The sequence below is a fragment of the Bidens hawaiensis genome, unplaced genomic scaffold, assembly GCF_021521415.1.
Source record: "Bidens hawaiensis isolate Kalapana, Puna unplaced genomic scaffold, B.hawaiensis_p1.1 tig00012141_1, whole genome shotgun sequence".
Classification (NCBI taxonomy): domain Eukaryota; kingdom Viridiplantae; phylum Streptophyta; class Magnoliopsida; order Asterales; family Asteraceae; genus Bidens; species Bidens hawaiensis.
This window is the reverse complement of record NW_027491978.1, coordinates 73,842-96,817: the sequence shown is the minus strand read 5'-3', so window position 1 is coordinate 96,817 and position 22,976 is coordinate 73,842. Positions and strand designations below refer to the sequence as shown.

Genomic DNA, 22,976 nt, shown 5'->3' with positions numbered 1-22,976 from the left:
AAGTCCCGAATCGATAATCAAACACGATCTAACTCAAAAAACTGATTACAAACTATCAAACCTTAAATCGGTTTGACTTTTGATGAACCCTAACTCGGTTGCATCTAGATGAACCCTAACTCGGTTACATCTTGTGTGTGCCTCTTGAATGAACCCTAACTCGGTTACACCTCACACCACACCACACTCTATAATGTCAAATCATGACATGTTTATATAAGACTAACCTAACTTGCTAGCCAAGACATTACCAAATATAATAAAACCCTAATTCTTGGGTTGGGCCTTACACTTGGACATAACAACAATTGACCCAACAGTTGTTTGTGTTATATGGCCACATATATTATGTTTGGGTCACATGCATTTCAAAAAACCATGGCTAAAGGGTTGTTGGAATCAAATGTAATTAATGGGGCTACAGGGTACCAACAACCACATGAGTATATTGAAAGTGTGGTCGTTTGTGTTATATGGTCACAAAAAATTATGTATTGGCCACATTTATTTAAAAAACTCATGGCCAAAGGGTTGTTAAAATTAAGCATAACATATGTGACTAAAGGGTAGTAACGACCATAAATGTATTCTAAGTGTGACTTTTTCTATTATAAAGTCACAAAAGAGTATGTTTAAGTCACATCTATTTTGAAAAACAGTGACTATAAAGGGTTGTTGTAATTAATCATAGGTGTGACTAAAGATTACAATGACCACATCAATGTATTCTTAGTGCGACTGTTTCTATTACGTAGTCACGATAAAGTTTCTTTTAGCAACATATATTTCAAAATACTGTGGATAAAGGCTCCATGTAATAAATCATTTTGTCCAAATAAGCTAGGATGGCTAAAGGGTAGAAACCGTCACATGTTACATCACAAGTGTGGTCGTTTGTAATTATATAGCCTAAACGAAGTTTGTTTTAGCCCCTTCTATCTAAAAAATTATGACTTATTGGTAATAAGATATTTGTACCATTAAATGTGGCTAAATGACAATAACAACGTCCACATGAGTTCAAAGTAAGTGCAGTGTTTGTATTATATAGTCATAAAAAAATTTGTTTTAGTCATAACTATTTAAAAAACATTTGGATAAAGGCTTGCAACAACCAAGTGAATTTATTGTGGTGTGATGTTGGCATTTTCGTGTAATTATCCATTTAATTTCAATTTTAATTTGGGTGATAAAAATTGTACTAAACATGACAAAACCTATTAAATAAATTTGAATTAACCAAATCATATATTAATACACACCAAAATAAATATATCCATATATATACACAAGTTTTCAACTTATACACTTAAGACTTGAAACTTTTAAATCAACACCCTTTGTTTTATTTGTTGATGTTATCGCTCTTTTTTTTCTAATTTGATACCTAGAGCAACAAAATATGGAAAAACGAGATCACCTCTTTGACGTACCTCGACCATCGTTTTTTCTGTTTTTTGTATTTTGATTAAAATATATATTCAGCTGATTAGGTTATTTATAATCACCAATGTCAAATAAAAGAAATTGTGAAATACTTACCAATTCTTTGAACAAGTGTGAGATACGTTAGCATTAGTAGTAGAAAGTTTCTACATATACGACCTACAATTTAATTTATTAGGTTATGAATCTATTGTCAGCAGTCACGTGGAAATTTATTAAAAAAATAATGAGATTCTCAAACACTTATCGCAATTTTGACATTACTACTGTGCTTAGATATAGCAAAATTCTTCGCTTAATTTACCTAAAAAATGTTGTATAAAATGTATAATATATTAAGTAGGTTGCTACATAATTGTTGTGTGCGCCATGGTCATTGCAAGTCAACAAGTGAGCAATGTCAGTTTTTAAAAGTAACGGATTTGTTCATCAAACACAGAGAATATCTCAATGGTTTTTTTTATGATAAACAATATCCAAGAGGTATATAACCAACGATAACACATGTAACCCTTGATCAAGAAAACTTACCAAAGGTTTGTTCTTAGTTAGCGGCAGATTAGAAGCGATCGATTAAAAGCTTTGATTTGGAAGTGACCGATTGAAAGTTTTAATTTGCATGTAATTTTTAAACTACTTAGTTTTGTTCAGTGATATGATTTGTTGCCCGTTTGTTTTCCATTTTGATGTCAACAGTTCTCTCTAACGAATGAAAACTTCTTTCTTTTCAAATAAACTAAATCATCCCAAAAAATTAACTCAGCTTCATAATCATTAAAGGAATTTGCACAGTTAAAAAAGAAAAAAAAAACTCGTGAATACCAGGATCTTTAAATCTTTGCATCGATATTGGTATTGAATATGCATAATCGGAACATGTTATAATCGGTACATGTAGAAACTACACTAATGGAATTTGAGGATAAATTTTTTTTTTAAATGGACCTATTTTAGAAAGAGACAACTGAGTTTAAAAGCACGTACATAAGGTGAAAAGGACGATTGCTTTTTGGGTTACCCATAAAAAACACTGACGTTAATGCAATGAACATACTTTGAAAAGAGATGACTGAGCTTAAAAACTTGTACGTAATAAAATGAAAAAGACAAATCGCTTTTCAGGTTACAAAAAAACCGACGTTGATGCATCAGACTAAAATGACAGCTTTTTAAAATCACATCGTATTTTGGGTTAAAAAAACTAACATAACAGCAAATATGACTTAACCATAAACCACAAACATTTTAGTGTTTTACTATTTATATTATATAACTTAACGTAAAGTTTTGCTTTCACAATACATATAAATATATTATGCACATATTTGTAGTGCAAACATATATTGCATTTGTGAACCTATTGATGCATACACAACCATATGAAGTCATTTTTTAAACTATTTAATAAGTTCAATAAGTATTGAAAGTAACAATGAAAATGCACTAGAAAGTGACACTTAAATACCTCTAAAACACAATCCATTAAAAGGTTGAATCATCCTTTCTATAAAAATCCACCAAAATGGTTTAAATTACAATAAAATATGAGAATACATAGTCCAAGAAATCGAGAGCACGCTAAGTAGATGCTCGAGTTTAGAACAAGACCTGTTGATGTGGCCAACGCCGTTTCAATTTAAATCATATAAACCCGAAAATATTAATCTCTGCCTTGCATTTGAACCATGTGTTGACCCTGCAAATGCCAAGGTTTAATTCCCAAAATCAAAATCTAATCATGCAAAACACACACACATATATTAAATATACAAACACACACAAATAAGGATTACCTGTGAGTTCCCATAATCCAGACCATGCAAATACGAGCCTTGATGAGCTAGCTACAAAAATGCACAAATATAGTGATTATTAGAGTATATAAAACTTTACATAAAATTTATAAAACATTCTAGTGATTGTAAAGGTGGCAAATTTCAACACACGTATGCAAAAGTGGGTCAGTTTAGAGGTGTAAACAAGCCAAGACGAGCCCGCCAAAGCTCGAGCACGGCTTGTTCGAGCTCCACTCGTTTTAAGCTCTTTTTTCTAAAGCTTGAGCTCGGCTCATGAGTTGTTTTTCAAGCTCGTTCATTATTTATTAATTAATTTATATACATTTTTAATTATTCTTAATATTTTGAGAAAAAACTTAAACTAGCCTAAGCTTGGCTCAAGCTCGTGTAGTATCTTAAACGAGACAAAGATCAGCTCAAACTTGGTTGTGCAATGTGAAATTAATACAAGAAGTCCAAAAAAGGTAAATCTCGAATACACACAGAACTTGCTGAGGCTCGACGAGCCTTAATGAGCTTCGCATACAACTCTTGGGCTCGATAACAAAACGAGCTTTATTTAAGGCTCGGGTTTGGCTCAAACTCGAAAAAACTCGACTCTTTTTGAAATTTTTATCGATCTGAGCTCATATAGCTCGCAAGCACCTCAACTTGTTTGCTCCCTAGGCTTAGCTTACATTATAATATATTATTAATGGCCTAACAGGTCAGGTAATAAATGAAAAGTGTAGCTAAAAATTAAACAACCCAAGACAGTTTAAAATTTGATCATAGTATAATCTTAAACTTCCTAAAATTGTTTTACTAAACAAGTTTGGAGCATTATTATTTACAATATACTTGTTTTATTACCTTTTTATATAGATATTATTTATAAGATCTAAAAACAAGCAATATGTAACAGTGACCTGCGCGCTATGATCAGGTTGCATCCCATCTTTCCTAGCAAATCCTTCCTGTCCTTTTGCGGATCCCTTTGTATCACCCTTCAGAAAAATATTATTCAACAGTTATGCATAAACAAAAATAATATAACTTAAACAACAATATCAAGAGAAACAAACAAACTTCACTAACTTCCATCTGCAAAGCAAGCCAATCCAATTTGGTAACATAAAGAAACACAAACATCAACTTATTAGTAAATGCTTATAAAAATCTATTAACTAATGTAATAATATTTTATTATTTTAAAGAAGCTACCTCTCTGTATCTGCTCAAGTATAACTTGAGTGGTTCGATATAATCTTCAAAGCCTAGGGTAGCCATTGCCCATAGAAGATCGTCACCGTTGATAGTTTTCCTTTTTTCCCTTTGGCACTTATCACTCGCCCTGCACCAAGTCACATAATTAAAATTATTATATCCCTGAAAAATCACATTACATACAACATATCCACTTTAAAAGCATAGAAATATTCTTATCAAAAAACTGGTCACTAATATAAATAAGAAAAAAAGTACCAGTTTTCACATAAAGTTTGATGCTTTTATGCCCAAATCGTATTTCAATATGCATTTTTTAGATCATGAGAAACTCTATTAAAACAAAATGTCTCAATAATCTGATCTCTTACAAACTTTTATAACCCAAAATAATTAATTGCTTGTAACAAGAGATAAAAGGCACAAACTTTCAAACAAAGTTTGATGCTTTAACATTCAAAAAGGTGTTAGAATGTGTTTTCAAAACCACATATCGGTTTATTAAAACAAAGTGTCTCAATAATTAGTTTGTTTACAAATTTATACCCAAACTTTTAACATAGAAAAATCAGAGTCAATTGCTTGTATCCAAATTTATGAAGCTAGACCCACAACAACATGCCAACTAATAAAAAACACTCAAAATAAACAATTAACCTAAGAGTTCAAACACAACCTATCAAACCAAGTGTTTAGAGCTGTATATTGACACAAACCGTCACAATAATCAGCTTTACAAATCATTTCTAACCAAATCAGTTTATTTTCAAATAATCATAAAACCAGTAACAATTGCTGGTACTGAAAGATTAACAGTTTAAACACGCATCCAAGGGTGCAAATGAGCTGAACCACTCGCGAGCAACTCAACATCCAATCCTTAAAAAGTTTGAAGCATACCAAGCCTTATCAAACCCAAGCCACAATAGAAAGCTCGTTTGCTTATTACGCCCGAGCCTTGTATGGGAGAATCGGTAGGCTCGTCGAGCTTTGTGTATTTTGAATTTTTAACTCTTTTAGACTTGTATTATTAACTTTTCACTGTACAACTGAGCTTGAGCTGAGATTAGGCTTGTTTTAAGATTTTTTTTCAAATTATATAAATAATTGAAAATGTAAATCAATTAATATATGAGCCGAGCTTGAAAAAACAATTCACAAGCTGAGAGCTCGAAATAAGCTCGAGCCTTGTATGGAAAAATCGTTTTGACTCATTGAGCTTTGATGAGCCTTGTGTATTTTTTTTTAACTCTTTTAGACTTCTATGTATTTAATTTACATGCACAGCCGAGCTCGAGCCAAACTTTGGCTATAAATTAATTAAAAAATAATAAACAATCTGAGTCAAGCTTGAAAAAACAACTCACAAGTTGAAAGCCCGAAAGCTTGAAATGAGCCAAGGTCAGCTCGATCTCTCGTAAGTCAAAACGAGACGCGCTCAAGCCTCATCAAGCGCAGGCTCGGCTCGTTTACAACCTACACATCTAATCTAGGGGTGTAAACGAGCCAAACTGAGCATGAGCTTATCTAGAATTGAGCTCGTTTTTTAAGTTCAAGCTTGAGTTCAGCTCGGAAGTAGTTTTTTAAGTTCGAGCCAAGCTTTGCTTGTTTCAAGCTCTATTCTTTGAGCTCAAGCTGGTGTTCAGCTCGGAAGTAGTTTTTTAAGCTCAAGCATAACTCATTTATAAATTATTGATTATTTCACTTATATTTATACTTACTATTTGTATATGTTTATATATAACATAATAAATATTATCTAACTTTTCATAGTTCTATGTATAATTATAATTATTATAAAATTATATATTTAATAAGTTAAATAAATCATGTATAAATAACAAGCTTGTTTAAGCTCACAAGCTGGCTCAAGCTCAACAAGTGAAGCCCAGGCTCATTTATCAATCAGGTTCATTTTAAGGCTCAATCTTGTTTAAGCCCGGCTGGATTCATGCTTTTAAAGAGCCGATCTCAAGTAGCTGACAAGTCACTTGGCTCATTTACACCCCTAATCCAAACACCTCAAACTATGAATCAAGTATAAACACACAAAAAAAAAACAATTTAAACAAATTTAAGTATAACCATACTCGCTAGTGACAAAGCTGATAAACTCAGAAACACACTCCTGAACAGTCTCCTTAGCATCTTTCGACATTTTCCCATTTGCTGGTAACCCTTTCTTCATAATCCGACTAATATTTGCAATCGGTAAAAACCGGTCCTGTTCTCGAACATTCGACGACCTAGGGCTCAAATCCCCACCACTCTCGTGACTCCCACCGCCTCCTGGACTCAATGGACCCTCCGCCATCGAAAAACAAAAACCTAATTTTCAAAATTAACAACTTACAATCAAAATCAAAACCTTTTTTTTAACAAACGTAAACTGTCTAAAACCCCTACATTTGAATACAAACTTTACTAAACCAAAAACCTAAATTCCAAAATTTACAAAACTAACAACAAAGCAGAATCAAAATCAAAACTTTATAACAAATACAGCAACAATACACTGTTTAAAGCCCCTACATGATGTCAATTCGGATACAGACTGAATTACTAAAATCAAAACCCTAATTATCAAAACATTTTAAACCCTAAAATTCAAAATTAACAACGAAACGGAATCAAAATCAAAACTTTTTAACAGATACAACAACTATACACTGTTTAAAGCCCGTACATAACATCAATTGAACTATCAAACCCAAAACCCTAAATTTCAAAAACCCACAAAAATAACAAGGAATCGGAATCAAAATCAAAACTTTTTAACAAATACAAGAAGTATACGGTGTGCAAAACCCTTACATGGTATCAATTCAGATACAAATTGAATAATTAAACGAAAACCCTAAATTTCAAACACAAATTACACTCCGCCAAACCCTAAAATTCAAAATTAAAAGCAAATCGGAATCAAAATAAAAACTTTATAGCAAATACAATAACTAAGCACTGATTAAAAGCCTTACATGATGTCAATTGGGATACAAATTGAATAATTGAAATGTAAAAAAAAAAAGGTGTTAGTTGTGGGCTTGCCTTGATTGGTTAAATAATAAGTGAAATTGGGCGCGAAGATGAAGATAGAAGGATCGGACGCTGGAGAAGGAAGGAAGAAGAAAGGAGACGATTGAGATGCAAAGGTATCGACACCGTTGGTTTACTCTATTTATGGGAATAATCGATGCTCTAATTATTTAACGCCTTCCATTTATTATTATTATTATTGTTATTATTGTTAATAAAAAAACGACTTTATTGTGTGACTACTGTCTGTCATCAACGTTTTTTTAAATTGGAGTGTCACGTCAGACTATTTTGTTTTAATCGGACATATGTTGGTTTTTAGAGTTTGATTTGGGTGTTTTCTTAAAAAACTATACCGACAAATGTCAATTGATAATTGTTATGCCGTCACAAGAGCATGACTCTCTGATATAATACTAGTGTCTGGATGCAAAATGACAATCTCACAAAGAGCTAGCTTTCTCATTATTATTATTTATATTATTTTTATTTAATAATTAAAACTACTTTTGTGAGAAAGAAATTGTTATATTACAATATCATGTGTTATGAATTATGAGTGATAAAATAAACATAAAATGATTAGTATCGGAGATTTTGATAATGTTTTCTGATTCCAGGATCAATAAACAAACACAACTAAATGACTTCTTTCGTTTGTATTAATCGGAAAATATAATTCAAAAAACTAATTACTAAGTCTCAAACCCTAACTCGGTTTGTCTATTGATGAACCCTAAATTGGTTGCATCTAGATGGACCATAACTTTGTTACATCTTGTGTGTGTCTCGAGACGAACCCTAACTCGGTTGCATCTCACACATAATCTATAGTGTCTAACTATAACAAACCACAAAATATATTAAAAGAAAAAGTAAGGAAATGAAAGGAGAAAATTCCATCACACATTGGTGGATGAAGAAAAAAGAGAGTCTTCCACCATAGTATAAATAGGATTGTAAGTCCTTGTCCCACATCGCTAAATTACAAAACTAGTGAGCTCTTTATAAGAAAGAAAACTCATATGTTAATGTTCTTATAAGACATATCACACCCAGTGGTCCTAGCGGGCACCCGAACGCGCACGGGCTCGGGCGAAGTGCGATGGGCGCAATGTGGAGGTTATGCAGAGGACACGTAGCCTGCCACGTAGCAGGCCTAGGGCTGACTCGGCTCAGCTATGAGATTCTTCGCGATATGCGACGCCTTTCTATCTATGGCCCGCGATGGGGTCCAGAACTTGCTATAAATAGATGGGCAACGGGACATTCAAATCTCGCACCAAAACTCTAAATCTCTCTCTGAATTCACACACATATACTTATATATATTAAGATAACGGTATAATACCCGCCTATCGTAACGATATCCGATCGAAAGAGATATACACGAATCCAAAAGCTCTGCCTCTCGTGTAAAGTTTTTACTCTCGTGATTATTGTTATGATTATTGGTTTTATACTAATCTAGAGATACTACATTGTGTTTATCTTAGGTGCTTAAATACCAATAGGCGTTTTCTTTAATTGTAAACCTGTAAGGTGAGACATTTGAGTTTTTGTACCACTTACATTTCTGTGAGACAACTGTTTTTCCGACACTGTCATGATGAATTCAAAACCTATAAAACTCATGACAGATGGTCTAAATGTTTTCAAATATATTTTTAAAGTATTTTAAATACATTACAGTGATTAAGTCTCTATAGACTTACGGGATGGTTACTACTGGTATTGTGGGGTTTTGTATACAAGGCTTGCCTACTGGGCTATTATTCGTTACTTATTGGACAAGTGTTAGCTAATAAGTAATATGACCACGGTCATAGATACGGTCGAGTGACAAGTACCTTTCGGTAATTTGTAAGCAGGCAGGTGTAAAAACATCTTAATGCTGTAAATGTAAAATGTGTCATTTACAAATGAATGTACTCACCAGTATTTTTTGCTGATCAAATATTTTAAACATGTTTCAGGTGACTTGTTAGAGACAAAGGAATGATGCATGCGGGCTTCCAGCTTAAATAAGTGACTTGTCACCAGAATAAAGAAACGTGTTTTGTAAATTAGGGTTTATCCATATAAAGTTTATGTTTGTATCAAAATGGGTTAAATTCCCAAATTATAATAAAAATAAACATGGTGTTTTTATAACTCTGATCATTTTTCCTAACTACGGTTCTGATGAAATATTCCGCTGCAAAATAATTTAATAAACACCGATACCATCAATCAATGTTCATGGCTTCCCTCCCAGGGTATAGGGGTCGGGGGATGTGACACAAACCATAACTCGGTTTATATAGACTAATTTAACTTGCTAGTCAAATCATTACCAAATATAATAAACCATAATTGCAACCCCATAAACCCATTACATATTAATGAATCTCACGAGTTCAGTAGGTCCAACCCGATCACCTACACACGATGTGCCTATTAAGTTAGAAATTACGTCCAACATGTGAAAAGAACGAACTGATTAGTGTGATTGTGGTGGAATATTGTGTACTGTTGGAGTTTTTAATCCGTTAATATAGATGGATCCGACATGGTACAGAGTTGGAGGAGTGAGAGAGGCGAAAAGGAAGAGAGCATCGGAGTGTGTTTGGAATTTCGGATGTCCAAATGGGTTTTCTGAGGAGTAGACAAGAGAGAGACAAAAAGAAGCGGATTTGGGGTGGGGGGTGGGGGGGTGGGGGGTCTCATGCTCTAATATGGTGGAACAAACTCGCGAGAGTTATCCTTCCTTCTCTTGATTGTCTTCATTGAAAGTCTGAAACCAATTGACGTGTAACATGAAACCAGGATCTTATATATTTAGGGGGTGTTTGGGATTCCTTATTTTGCCTACTTATACTTTTCATTAAGTTAATAAGTTACAAAAATGTAACTTATGAAACTTTTCCTCTCACAATATAAACAATCCCAAACACCTTATTACTTTTTAAAAAATTTAAAAGTTATAAGTTAGTGAAAATAAACAATCCCAAACACCCCTTTAGTTACAATTCCTATAGCAAAAAACCGACGAACCCAACCCAAAAACTTGAAACCCGAACAACACCCATACTTCCTACTATCTTTTAACATCCTGATCAACAAACCCATTTAATACAAAGCCAAAATAAAATAACATTAAAACCGTTATTTCCTCGATCAACAAGTTAATTTAATATACTAAAATACATATCGATAACACCAAAATTACCAGAATGTAATACACAGTCGGGTTTAATCGGCTTCACTGAATTTTGGGTCGTCACCGTTAACTGCCAAACCAAAGGGACTGGGTAAGTCGACCAAACCGGCCGGTTAAGTTTAGTTTTGATGGTTTCAACCAATCTTTTTTTAAAACTGTTAGTTCGTATTAAAACTTATAATACGATAAAGATGATTAATGAATATAATACATATACATAACTATATCTAAAAGAGAAATAGAAAGTGTGAATAATAAAAACCGAAGTGTCAGCTCAATTTACACGACTAAACCGCTCGGGCAAACCGTTGAACCATGAGCCGAACCGAACCAACCAACTTGCTACTCCAAAAACATCACACCTTCCATTTTAAACAAGTTTCATTGAAGATATGAAACAAAACCAATACTATCGTGGATCAGGCCGAGCAAACGACTCATCAATCGACAAATCTTGATCGTTGGCCATTAAGTCAAGCGAACCCATGTTCAAAACCGTATGTCTTGGTATTTCATCCGAACTACCATCTCGTGCACCTGTCTCCACTCCCCTTTCTATCAATATTGCATCTTGTATATCCTTAATAACTTCAGACATTGATGGTCTATCGTTCCCGTGTGGCTGCACACACATCAAAGCTTTCTCGGCTATCTTCCACATTGACTGGATGTCATATTCGTTACCAAGAGCCGGATCAATGATTCCCTGAATGTCCCCGTTCTCTATATGCATCTTCGCCTATCATCAAACCAATAAAATAATTAATCGTACTGCTGGTAAAATGAACATTTTTATTTTTTAATTAATAAATAGTTGATGGACTTACCCATTGAACAATGTTACGACAATTGCCACCAAAGTTTTCGTTTGAAATTGCTTCTTGGCCCGAGATTAGCTCAAGAAGAATGACACCAAAACTATAGATGTCGGTTTTGTCTGTTAACCGGTTTGATATATAGTACCTACGTTTCACAAGTAATATAAAGTTCGAGAATGATATAACATAAATAGCATTAGTGTACTTATTTCCCATGAAAATTGTAACATTTCACTTTGCCAAAATTTTAAGGATGTTGTTTGATCACGCCTCAAATTTCAATAATTAGAATATAGGAAAGTTTGAGATTTAAACTTACTCAGGATCAAGATAACCGAGTGTGCCACGAACAATGCTTGAAACATGTGAAGCACCATCAACTGCAAGCTTTGAGAGGCCAAAATCGGAAACTTTAGCCCGCATGTTCTTATCAAGAAGAATATTGCTTGTTTTCAAATCTCTATGAATGATGGACGGGGTACAACCGGTATGAAGATACTCGATCCCTAAAACAAGTTTTAAAAAAACAAATGAGCATATGCAATTATGCATAATGAAACAAAAATATTGAGTTCTAATAAAGCAAACCTTTGGCAGACTCTTCAGCGATCTCGAGTCGTTTGATCCATTTAATACCGCGTTCCCTTGCTAACGGTCCTAAATTTATACATAAAGATTCGTTATCACAACAACAAACATATAAAAGAATCGCGTCAAGAACAAAAACAGTTTAAAAATAACAAACCATAAAGATGTTCTTTGAGGGTGCCATTATGCATAAACTCGTAAACAAGAATATCTGTCCCTTCTTCTTAGCAAAACCCAAGAAACTGGACCAAGTTTCGATGATGGATTCGTTACAGAAGAGTCAACTTAAACAGAAAAAAGAAAGTATATAAATCAAATAATTAAGAACGGGCCGTTTTAGCGAGTAAAATAACATGAAGAAATTATTATAAGAAAAGTTACCTCATTTTGGAACTCTTTCTTGCCTGATAAACATTATTATTTTAAAGTATTTTTACAGCGATTTCTTTTCCATCGTTTAATTTTCCATAGTAAACGGTGCCATATCCTCCCGAGCCTACTTTGCTTTCAAAATTGTTTGTGGCGCTACGTAGTTCAGATAATGTGAAGCTTTGAGCAGCTTCGGTTGTTGCATTGTTCATAACAGGCATGCTATGCTTTGACTCTGGCCAAAATAAAAATATAAATCAACAAATTATTTCTTAGAAAATATAAAATTAATGACTTTGTACTCTAAAAATGATTGAAATCTTGTCAGAATGTCAGTGCAGTAAAACAAGGGTAAAATAAAGTTACCAAATTACCCTTCTTAAACTGGTTTTGAAAGATTTGACACATCTTGTTTATTAAGTGATTCTAATTATTCAAAATCACTTCCAAAACGCGCATCCGATATTAGAACAGCCTAAAGTTTTGATCTGATGTAAAAAGATGTACCATGTGCATGAAGGCATCTCAATACGTGTTGCGTGAGCTTACCCATTTTCGGATGTTTTTTCCGTTGGTGAAGCAGTAGACAAGAAGCTAAAAACCCTAGAAAAAGAGCAGCAGCCCCAACTGCTATTCCAATAATTATGTTTCTATTTCGTCTCCCTTCATTACTTCCTTTACTAAGATTAACATTTCCTGTGTAGCTGCAAACATTACACGCAGATTAATATAAATAAGAAATTTGACCTTAAAATTCAAAGTGTGTGGAACAATGGAAATTATAAAGTAACATGATAACCATATATGCAAATATAAAATCGTTTAAGGCGTTTCTCCGAAACTAGAGTTAAATGTGCTTTTAAGTATGTTTGACTTGTATGAAGTCAACTGTGTTTTTTTAACTCTAATGCAAAAAAGTAACCTAGTGCAAGGAAGAAATACTCACTTCAAGATTATGTTCTTATTCAGAAGGCTAGACGGTACTTCTCCGGTTAACAAGTTATTCTGTACATACCTGCATTAATGAAGAAAAACCAATTTATATGATCATAAATAAAATCATGGTCTTTTGATAAAAGCAGGAATGATATATCTCTATATCCGTGTCCAAAAAAACGTTAATTGCAACAGAATTTTGCTTTGTAACAAAGTTATGAAAATGAAAAAGAGTGGACTTTGGGTACAGATGGAATAATAATAATAATAATAATAATAATAACAATAACATTTTTTAAAATTTACTTACAGTTGACTTAAATTTGGTAGGTCTGTTAACCAGGTGGGCAAATCACCACTCAACTGATTATTCTCAAGATGTCTGCACACACAAAACATAAATGAGTTATAGAAATAGAAACAAAAACTAAACCACTGGTGACTAGACATAGGAGTATAACGCGAGTTACATGATCTTTAAATTTGGGCATCCTGTGAAATCAGGAATTGGACCCGTGAGGGCATTCCCATCAAGCCACCTGTAGTTAGAAACATGTAAAATTTAATTAAAAATGCTGGATAGAAGTTATTAAAGTAAAAGGTGCACACTGAAACTTACAACTCTTCTAAGCTGGTCAACCTGGTCAAATCATTCGGGATGCTTCCGGTCAAGTTCTTGCCAGACAATTTTCTGCATAAAGAAGGAAAAAAATCTTAGATGGATAACACCTTCTTTCTAAATATTAATTCATCAGAAATATGTTCTTAGATATTAACGTCACATGAACACTTGTTTTGAAATGAACTATTTTTCATTATTCCAACAAAGAAGAATTATCATATACGCCATCAGTCAATGAATATAACAACATAGAGTTAAGAAAGATACACTGATATAATCTTCGGTTCACGATCTGAACTGCACTCCAACCACGACCATGCAACCGGCAAACACGGGTCGCCACCTTCTTGGGCCCAATCCAACAACTTATAACCCGATACCAAACTTGCAGCCACATCCCCTGTAAATCAAAGACACCCAAACACAAACAAATTTTATAAACAATTGTTGGCAGTTTTAATCTAAAAAAACTTGCTTTGCTTACCATCAAGAGACCTGTCACTTATTTTCAAATATTTATCAATCTCAATTGCATTAACAAGAGGACCTTGAGTAGAATCCGATGTTTCCCGAAACTTAAACGACAAAACAAACAGAAGTGATATGTTTTCATAACCTGGTTCATACAACCGATTCGTCCCTTGTGCGTTTTCTTGGATATTAACAACCGCTTTACTAAGCTCCGGTTCTCCGGGAAGAACCAGCCGAAACTTTCTTGTTTCATCGGGATCCAAATCTTCGATTTCAGCAAAGTAAGTGCACGCCCACCCAAATCCCGGAAACCCGTCCAAGTTCATACGATAAGTCAACGTCCCGTTTCTACCCACAACAGCTGTCTGCATTGCTTTCTGAGGTGGCTGCTCATCTTTTCCTGTATCAATCGGTAACTTTGTCGATATCCTATCGGTCCCGGCTGCAACATCAACAAGATAATTTGCTTTCTTCACTAAATCCGATTGCCATATTCTATCAAACGGGTCATCCGGGTACCTGACCGGGTCTTCATTTTCTGCACCAAAGTTGATTCTTGCGGAAACACTAAGAAAGAACTCGTTTTCAAATGGTGTGAGGTAAACCGACCCGTTAAATGGTCGGAGCTCGAGTGTGGAAATAAATGGTTGTCCCGTTGTAGCGTTTGATAAACAAACACTAACTGTAGAACCAGAAGCCAAAAAGATAAGTTCTCGTGACTCGATGGTGTTAGCATCTGAGATGACTATTGTAGCCCAAGGAGTGGGTCCCATTGAAATGTCGAACTTCGGGTAAACATTGTTGTTGTCAAAGTTACCGTATAAGAATGTTGCTCTGATAAGGTACCTAGTTCTACTTTTAACATTAAGTGTGTAACAATATTTTCTGTTGTCTGCAGGGAAGTATCTGACTGTTTGATATTGTTGTCTTGTCTCGTTTGTAACCGAGATGCTGGTTGTAATCCCGTAAATGATTTGGTCATCTAGAGTCCAGTTAAGGCCGAGGTTGTCTGTGAAATTGCTTTGACCACCACAGTCAAAACTTATAAAACCTGTTTTGATATTTGAATGATCAAGATTGTTGGTAAAAATGTCAACTTTGAGGAAAAGAAACAAGAAAGAATATAAACTGATCCAAAGGGAACACATATGGCAAGATTGACAGGTCGGCCCGAGCCCATTTTATCCAAATATTTGAACTTTTTATGCTTTGCACAACGTTCGACCCGTTTGACCCATTCAACCCGTTTCACAATTGCCTAATCTTTTTTTTTTTCATTTTATTTTACCCAATTGACCGCAGTCAAAACCTTATAAGGCCGGTCAGCCCGAATCCATTGTATCCAATCTTCTTTATAAAAAAAATTAACTTTTTGTGCATTATATATACACTTTGCACAACTTTCGACCCATTTGACTCTTTTCAGCCCATTTCCCACTTAGCTAATATTTTTCACTTAACCCTATTGACCGGTTAAAGAGAACTCTGAATCAAACTAAAAGCATTTGATATTTTCTATTTGACTATTCAAAATGGAATTACTTGTATACAAGAATTCACATTCAAACACCATCTTACACATCAAATTTTGATCCATCAAACTATTATACACATAGAACCAGTATAAGAGCAAACCTAGCAACAGAACAAGGGCAAAACCAATACTTCCCAAAAAAAAAAATAAGTGAACACCCCCAAATGTAGGGGTAAAAAAGAGCCGAGCCCGAGTAGGCTTGAGCTCGAGCTCGGCTCATGAGTTGTTGTTTCAAGCTCGGGCTTGGCCCGTTTATTATTTACGGATCCTCAAGAAGGAAGATCTACAGAAAGCGGTGTTTGAGTGTCTTCGGGCTCCTCGGGCTCAAGATTTCTTAAGTGTTCTCCCTATTGAAGGATTGGGCCAACATATGTCGGCTTTGGAGTACCGGGCCATCCTGAAGTATCGGTTAATGATCCCTTTGTTTCCGGTAGATGAGCCGTGCCCGGTTTGCCGTAAGGTTTGTTTGGATTCTTTTGGCGAGCATGCGTTTCACTGCAAAGAGTTGCCTGGGTTTAAGTACAGGCATGATTTGGTGAGGGATGTTCTATGCGATGTTCTTAAACGAGCCGGAATTTCGGCTAAAAAGGAAGCCCCCGTAAACTTTCTTACGGATCCTCAAGAAGGAAGATCTACATTACGACCGGCCGATATACTTGTTTTTGGGTGGGTAGGGGGAAAAAACGCTTGTGTCGACCTCACAGGAGTGTCCCCTCTTGTTGGGATTAGGGACACTAGATTTTTAGCAGGCCAAGCAGCATTGAAGGCGGCATCGGGCAAGGTTGCTAAACACAAGAGAGCTTGTTTGGAGAATCAACACGTGTTTATCCCCTTCGCCTTTGACACTTTTGGTTTCTTAGCTCCGGATGCCGTGGACCTTTTGAATAGGGTTCAGAAAGTTGTGTATAGTAACGTATCAGCCCATAAGAATCAAAACTTTGTTTTTAGTCGGATTGGGTTTGCTATCCAAAAGGGGGTTGCGGCGCAGCTTGTTGCCCGCTTACCTGCCACTTCATTGTAAATCGTTTGGATGTTTCTATGAAATATAAAAATAAATAAAATAAAAAAAAAATTTATATACGTATTTAATTATTTTTATATATGTTGTGAAAAACCTTAAACAAGTCACTATCGATTTCATTTAGTGCCGTAAACGAGCAAAAGCTCGGCTATGCAATGTGAAATTAATACATAGAAGTCCAAAAGGGGTAAAACGTAGAAATACACAAAGAGCCTAAACGAGCTTCCCACACAAGGCTCGATAACTAAACAATCTTTATTTGAGGCTCGAGCTCGAGAAAGCTCGGCTCGTTTCAAGTTTTTTATCGATTCGAGCCCAAGTAGCTCTCGGGCAGCTCGGCTCGTTTGCAACCCACACCCCCATTTAGGGCAGAATTTCAAGCTTAGAGGTGGTCCAAGATTAACATATTACATCATCATAAAAGTGATGAATTCAAGAATCAAACCAAAAAAACACAAAAATTGAAACTTTACACATAAAGACCCACATCAATCAAGAAAACATCAATTTCCACCACATATACATATACAAAAGCAATTAACTTCAAGAAAACTGCAACCCACATACAAAAAACAACAATATAGAAAGAAAATGAACCTGGAATCTGAGCTGTGGCTATGCCAATATTGAGACCAAGAATGAAGAACAAGATGAACAAGAACAGCAAATGTTGGGTACCCATGTGACTTCTTGTATATCTTTACCCAAAAAATGTAAACTTGAGTCCAGTACAAGATTAAAAGCACAAAAAAGATTAAAAGTGTGACACCATTATTATTATTGAACCCAATGGGTGAAAACTGAAAACACCAGTTTTATGGAAACTAATAAAGAACATAATAAAGTTTTTATCTTGATTCAAGAAAATAAATGGAGTGAGTAAATTAGCATGCAGAAGAATGATCTTCTGATTATTCCTAGTATATATATATTAGATATACATACATGTATGGTATATTATATTATATTATATTATATATAATATGACTTGAGAGAGTTTGTCTTGGTAGATGGTGATGAAAAAGTATAGTGCAGGGGAGGGGGTGGCCAGTGAGGGCCCACCAACAAGAAACCATGTGGTGCCTACTTAAGTTTATAAAATAGTTGAGTTTGGGTTTTGGATTTTAATGATAGCTTGTGCTTGTGACGAACTTGCGGGTAATGATATGGATGTGGGAATTCGATCAGTATTGTTAAACAAATAAAAGTTTGATCCGGTGAAAACCTTGTTTAAAGAAATATAGGGAAAATGGAAAAATACAAAAAGAGATTGAATAAAAATAAAAGATGACGATGATGAAGTTCGAACACAGATGAAAACCGATAACAAAAATTGTTTAAAGAAAAAAATTTACTAAACTATATAAACAGCATATAACTTTATTAAAGTTTAGGTTTTAAAATATAAACTTATAAACTTATCCATGGAACATAAATTGATCCACTCAATGAATTAGGCCCTATGATATTGATTATTTTAATTATTTTAGTATGCATTAAATAAATCAAATACTTTCTTACATATATAATCTAGTCCAAATTGGATAGATGATGATGTTTTATATTTAGACACGTGTTATAACTCATACTCTGTCTTAAAAAGGTTTCAAAATTGATCATGTATTTATTATAACATTGATTTAAGCCGACTTTAAGTGTAATGGATGAGGTTAAAACATAATTAAGCTAGAGAAAAATAGAGGAAATTGTTTACGGATTGAATGGAATACCTTTAGTCATAACTCGAGACTTAAAACACTAACGCGTATCATCAACAAACATCTAACGACTCGAGACAAAATACAATACAAACTTAAATCGTTTGATTTTACCTATCAATTGTTCATCTTTAAAAACTCACATTTTACATACAAATGTTTGTGTTATATACATAAAAAAGTACAAATAAATTAATACGCATAACCATTGAATTTTTTATGACTTCTTGAAAACTAATTTATTTTGAGTAGAATCTATACGTTGTGTGTAAGTTTTCAAACCTAATTTAAAAGTCAAAAAGTCTGTAAAATCAACCTTTTGAATTTTTGTAGATCATTTTCTTTTGTCATTCTTTTGTGTTTTATTGAATATAATTATCCTCGTAAACAATACGTAGCATGGATTGCACTTTCACGTTGGCAGACGAAATACATAACTCATAATATATCAGGCTGCGTTTATAACAACTTGAAAGTCCCGTATAGTCAAGATATTCAAGAACATACATCCAGTGAATAGTGACAATCAAGTTAATTACGGAGAATTTGAAGGCATCGGTTAAGTTTTCGACTTTAAATTTGAAAATGGTTGCTCAATAGAGTTAAAGCCAAGTTTCGTATTGTGAAATTACTTAACTTAGCTTGATCTAGATTGATCAAATGTCTAAACCAGGAGTGTGCACGGGCCACTTTGATTTTGATATTAGATCCTAACCAAAATGTCCCATTGATGAAAAATGTTAACCGATCAATTTTTTGGCTAATTGGAAGTTGTACACAAAAACTAAGAATTGTTTATTCTGATGATAAAACTAAATATTTTCATAATTAAGACCACTAAGAACAACATTATTTTTAAAATACAAAGGATATAAAATTATGCTAAACATCATTTATTTTGAATAGCCATACGAATAATTGATTTGATTCGGTTAATTTGGCTATAACACGTACCAAAATTAAAACGAACTATAATTTTCGATTAATCAGTTATGGGTAAATGGAGTATTATCAATTGTCAATAAAGTGGTTAAAATTGCAATGGTCAACTTTGAAATGAAAAATTATTAATCTTTATATTTAATCTAAAAGAAAGGGCATATCTTTACGTAAAGATAACCACGAAAGTTTGTATCAATCTTTAATAAAAGGCAAATTAAGTCGTTAAAATGTTCACTTTTAGTAAAGCTTCACACTTTGCCAGTTGTACGGTACATGTTGTTGCGTTTGTAGTATCTCGGCATCTAGAAGGAGTATTACTTTCAAGTACTCCACTAAAAAGTAAAATAAAAGTAATATTGGAAAGGCATGAACATTTTTATTCTAATTTCTACGAGTATAATAGGTTTGCGTTATGTTTCTCTATGAATGTATACATATAAACATATAATAGGTTATACTTAAGACCTAATTAATATTTTTTTTCATATTCTGTCTAAAGTGTGTAATGATTAGTGAGGACGGCCCTGTCTAAAGTGTGTAATGATTATTGAGGACGGCCCTGTGACAGTATTTGATTGATTTTTCTTTTAAGTTTTAACTCACCATACGTGCATATTATATGACTTTTCTTCATGTCTAAGTATTCAATAAGAGATCCAACCATATAAAACACCAAGTATTGGGTCCAAAAGAGGAATAAAGGATCATTTACTTCCTTTTTATTATTTATATATATGCATGTGTGTGTAGCATGCAGTTATGTAGAAGAGATAATTGGTAACATCTTTAATTTATTAAAGAATGCAAACTCAACTAAGATAAGACATATAAACTGAAATTGTAATACAATATTGGAATTGTAATATTTTATATATTTTATTTGATATTTAGTGGTGTAATTTTTTAAAGTAATTGAAATAAATGTAAAATCATAAGGCTATCTTAATTTGACATACTTTATTCATGTATCATCTAATAGCTTTTATTTATTGAAATAACTAAACAGTTATCTCAGAAAAGTAAACCCTTGAAACTAATTATCTAATAGCTATTATTTAGTCATGTATCATCTCATGACAACTAGCAAGTGACAAGGATAATATAGTCAAAATTGTTGGGCACTATAGTTGGAGAGGACAATATTTTCTTAGTTACTAAGGAAACATTGTTGCGATCCCCTTTTGTTTTGCATACTTTAAATACTCGAATGCGAGCATTTCGGTCGCCATTCTTATTTAAGTAGTCGAATGCGAGCGTTTCGGTCGTCATCCTTATTTTCGGTGTCTAAGCAATAGAACTGTGGTGGTACGTGTTCTAGCGTTTTGACATGACGTTGTATCTCGATTTATTGTGTTATTATCGTTATTTGAGTCGAAAACATGAAAAAGTTTCGGTGGTACGTACACATGTTTAGACTCTAACGTGGTGTTTTATAAACTTTTTAATGTCGGGATATCAAGTCATGGTGGATCATGCACGATTTTCCCGACTCTATAAATCTCAAATTCTCAAAATTTTTAAGCTTTAACCATCTCAAAATCTTTTACGTTTGTTTTTGGTATGTTAATTATAAACAAAGTTTTATATATTTTATCTAACTAACATCTTCTCCTTGCTAACTCTAGGGTTCACAAATCAAAAATCGAAATCTTATTTTATTTTATACACCTTTATATTCATTTCCTTCTACCCAAAACTTATTCCATTTTCTTTATAAATTTTAGCATGCCTTCGCTAAGACGTCAACCGCGCAAGAACTCCACCCGACGTATGGCCGCTCTCATCGCCTAACCAATGGATGTTGTGATTCCCAAACTTAAAATAAGATACTTGTTTCTTTCTCTTGTTTGAGACAAGTCGTGAATATCGAAGTCTTTTTTTACAGTGAAAGAAGTGAGGAGTTGGTGTCCAATTATGCTTAAGTGCTGTATATATGTTTCCTCGAGCCATATTTTCTAAACGAACTAAGGCCAACCCAAATTGCTCTTGTAAAAGATCCGCTACAGAACGAATACGTTTATTTTGCAAATGATTCATATCGTCAAGTGTACCCATTCCAAATTTGATTCGAATCAAACGATCCGCGGCTGCCAATATATCTCGTGGTAACAAAAATGTATTGTTCTGGGGTATATCAAGGTTTAGTCTCCGATTCATGTTTCGTCGACCAATCCCTCCCAATTTACATCTTTGTTGAAAGAATTGTTTTTTGTAAATCCTTAGATAAGGATTCAGAAAATAAAGGATCTCCCTCTACACAAGCACCCAAATAATATACATGGCCTCCGATTATATCTTCCAAATCGTCTACACTAACAATCCATCCTTCACCCCCCCCCCCCCGAAAGGGCGATTTTAGTAAATAACCAAATATGATACTTGGGCTAAGTGTCAATTTGGTGATTTTTCTTACATCTCCTCCTCCCGGAGCCCAAGTATCATATACGCCCCCAAAATAAAGAGCCTTGAATACTAGAAGAAAAGCACCTAGACCTGACAAGATTAAGTGAATACCTAAAATTGTGGTCATTTTATTTCTATCTTTCTATACATAACCGAAGAACGGAAAAGATTCTTCAAGCGTCTCAGGTCCTAAAAGTGCATGATAAATACCGCCAAAGCCCAATACTGCAGAAGAAATTAAATGAAGTACTCCAGATACAAAGTACGGAAAAGTATCATAACCCAAATCCAAGCTGCCCAACCCGCAGCCGTTGAACCCAAACCCGCATGTTACCTACTTAAGCAATTTACTAGTGCCAACCCGTCCAAATTCCTTGGAACCAATTGTGCGACTACCTTGTTGCAATGGTTCAATCGACCGAGAGTGTGTTCCGACACAGCGAATGTCCTGACGAAAAAAAGACAAATTTCGCGTCAAGCATGTTTAGAGAAACCGCTCTAACATGGTGGAGTAGTGTTATGCACCTCCAAGGTTCGGAAACGGCTATGGCTCTTCCATGGTCCGATCTCAAAGCACTCATGATGAAGAAGTTTTGCCCCAAGCACGAACTTCAAAAGCTCGAGGAGGAATTTTGGAATCTTAAGCAAGAGATTGGTGATAACGCCGCTTACTCACTCCGCTTCCATGAGTTGAGCATCCTTGTTCCTCATTTGGTTACCCCAACCGAACGTGAAATTGATAAATACATTGGGGGTTTACCAATGCAAATCTGGGACTCTGTCATGAGTAGCAAACCCGTGACCCTCGAGGATGCCATCACTTTGGCCGGCACGCTGTCGGAAAATCACGTGAAAGCGGGTACCCTCA

The 22,976-nt window shown here is 34.3% G+C and overlaps 1 protein-coding gene and 1 pseudogene across 3 annotated transcripts; both read right to left on the bottom strand.

The window, feature by feature from the left end:
- Positions 1 to 2,899: 2,899 nt before the first annotated feature.
- Positions 2,900 to 7,646, bottom strand: LOC143540132 (nuclear transcription factor Y subunit B-8-like). Of its 2 annotated transcripts, XM_077033275.1 has the most exons (6): positions 6,539 to 6,783; positions 4,446 to 4,575; positions 4,320 to 4,325; positions 4,151 to 4,228; positions 3,240 to 3,290; positions 2,900 to 3,142 (listed from the first exon to the last, which is right to left on the bottom strand). In XM_077033275.1, exons 1-6 carry the CDS (start codon positions 6,760 to 6,762, stop codon positions 3,107 to 3,109), a joined length of 525 nt encoding a protein of 174 aa, XP_076889390.1. In that variant the 5' UTR covers positions 6,763 to 6,783; the 3' UTR covers positions 2,900 to 3,106. The 2 variants fall into 2 exon arrangements, 1 of the variants encoding a protein (XP_076889390.1); XR_013136544.1 differs by adding an exon at positions 7,427 to 7,646 and having other exon boundaries at positions 3,094 to 3,142; positions 4,151 to 4,575; positions 6,539 to 6,776.
- A 3,323-nt stretch (positions 7,647 to 10,969) lies between these two features.
- LOC143540145 (putative LRR receptor-like serine/threonine-protein kinase At1g67720) lies at positions 10,970 to 17,924 on the bottom strand (annotated as a pseudogene). The gene is made up of 14 exons (XR_013136548.1): positions 17,643 to 17,924; positions 14,504 to 15,541; positions 14,287 to 14,419; positions 14,017 to 14,088; positions 13,868 to 13,936; positions 13,708 to 13,779; positions 13,408 to 13,476; positions 13,011 to 13,165; positions 12,474 to 12,696; positions 12,250 to 12,376; positions 12,093 to 12,161; positions 11,824 to 12,010; positions 11,514 to 11,649; positions 10,970 to 11,425 (listed from the first exon to the last, which is right to left on the bottom strand). The product of XR_013136548.1 is annotated as a putative LRR receptor-like serine/threonine-protein kinase At1g67720 (transcript).
- Between the last annotated feature and the right edge of the window lie 5,052 nt (positions 17,925 to 22,976).

Coding starts and splice junctions, on each gene's coding strand:
- LOC143540132 (XM_077033275.1), bottom strand. CDS start 6,762: ATGGCGGAGGGTCCATTGAGTCCAGGAGGCGGTGGGAGTCACGAGAGT. Junction 4,576..6,538: donor ATCAGCTTTGTCACTAGCGA/GTATGGTTATAC, acceptor GACTTGGTGCAG/GGCGAGTGATAAGTGCCAAA. Junction 3,143..3,239: donor TGGATTATGGGAACTCACAG/GTAATCCTTATT, acceptor TGGCATTTGCAG/GGTCAACACATGGTTCAAAT.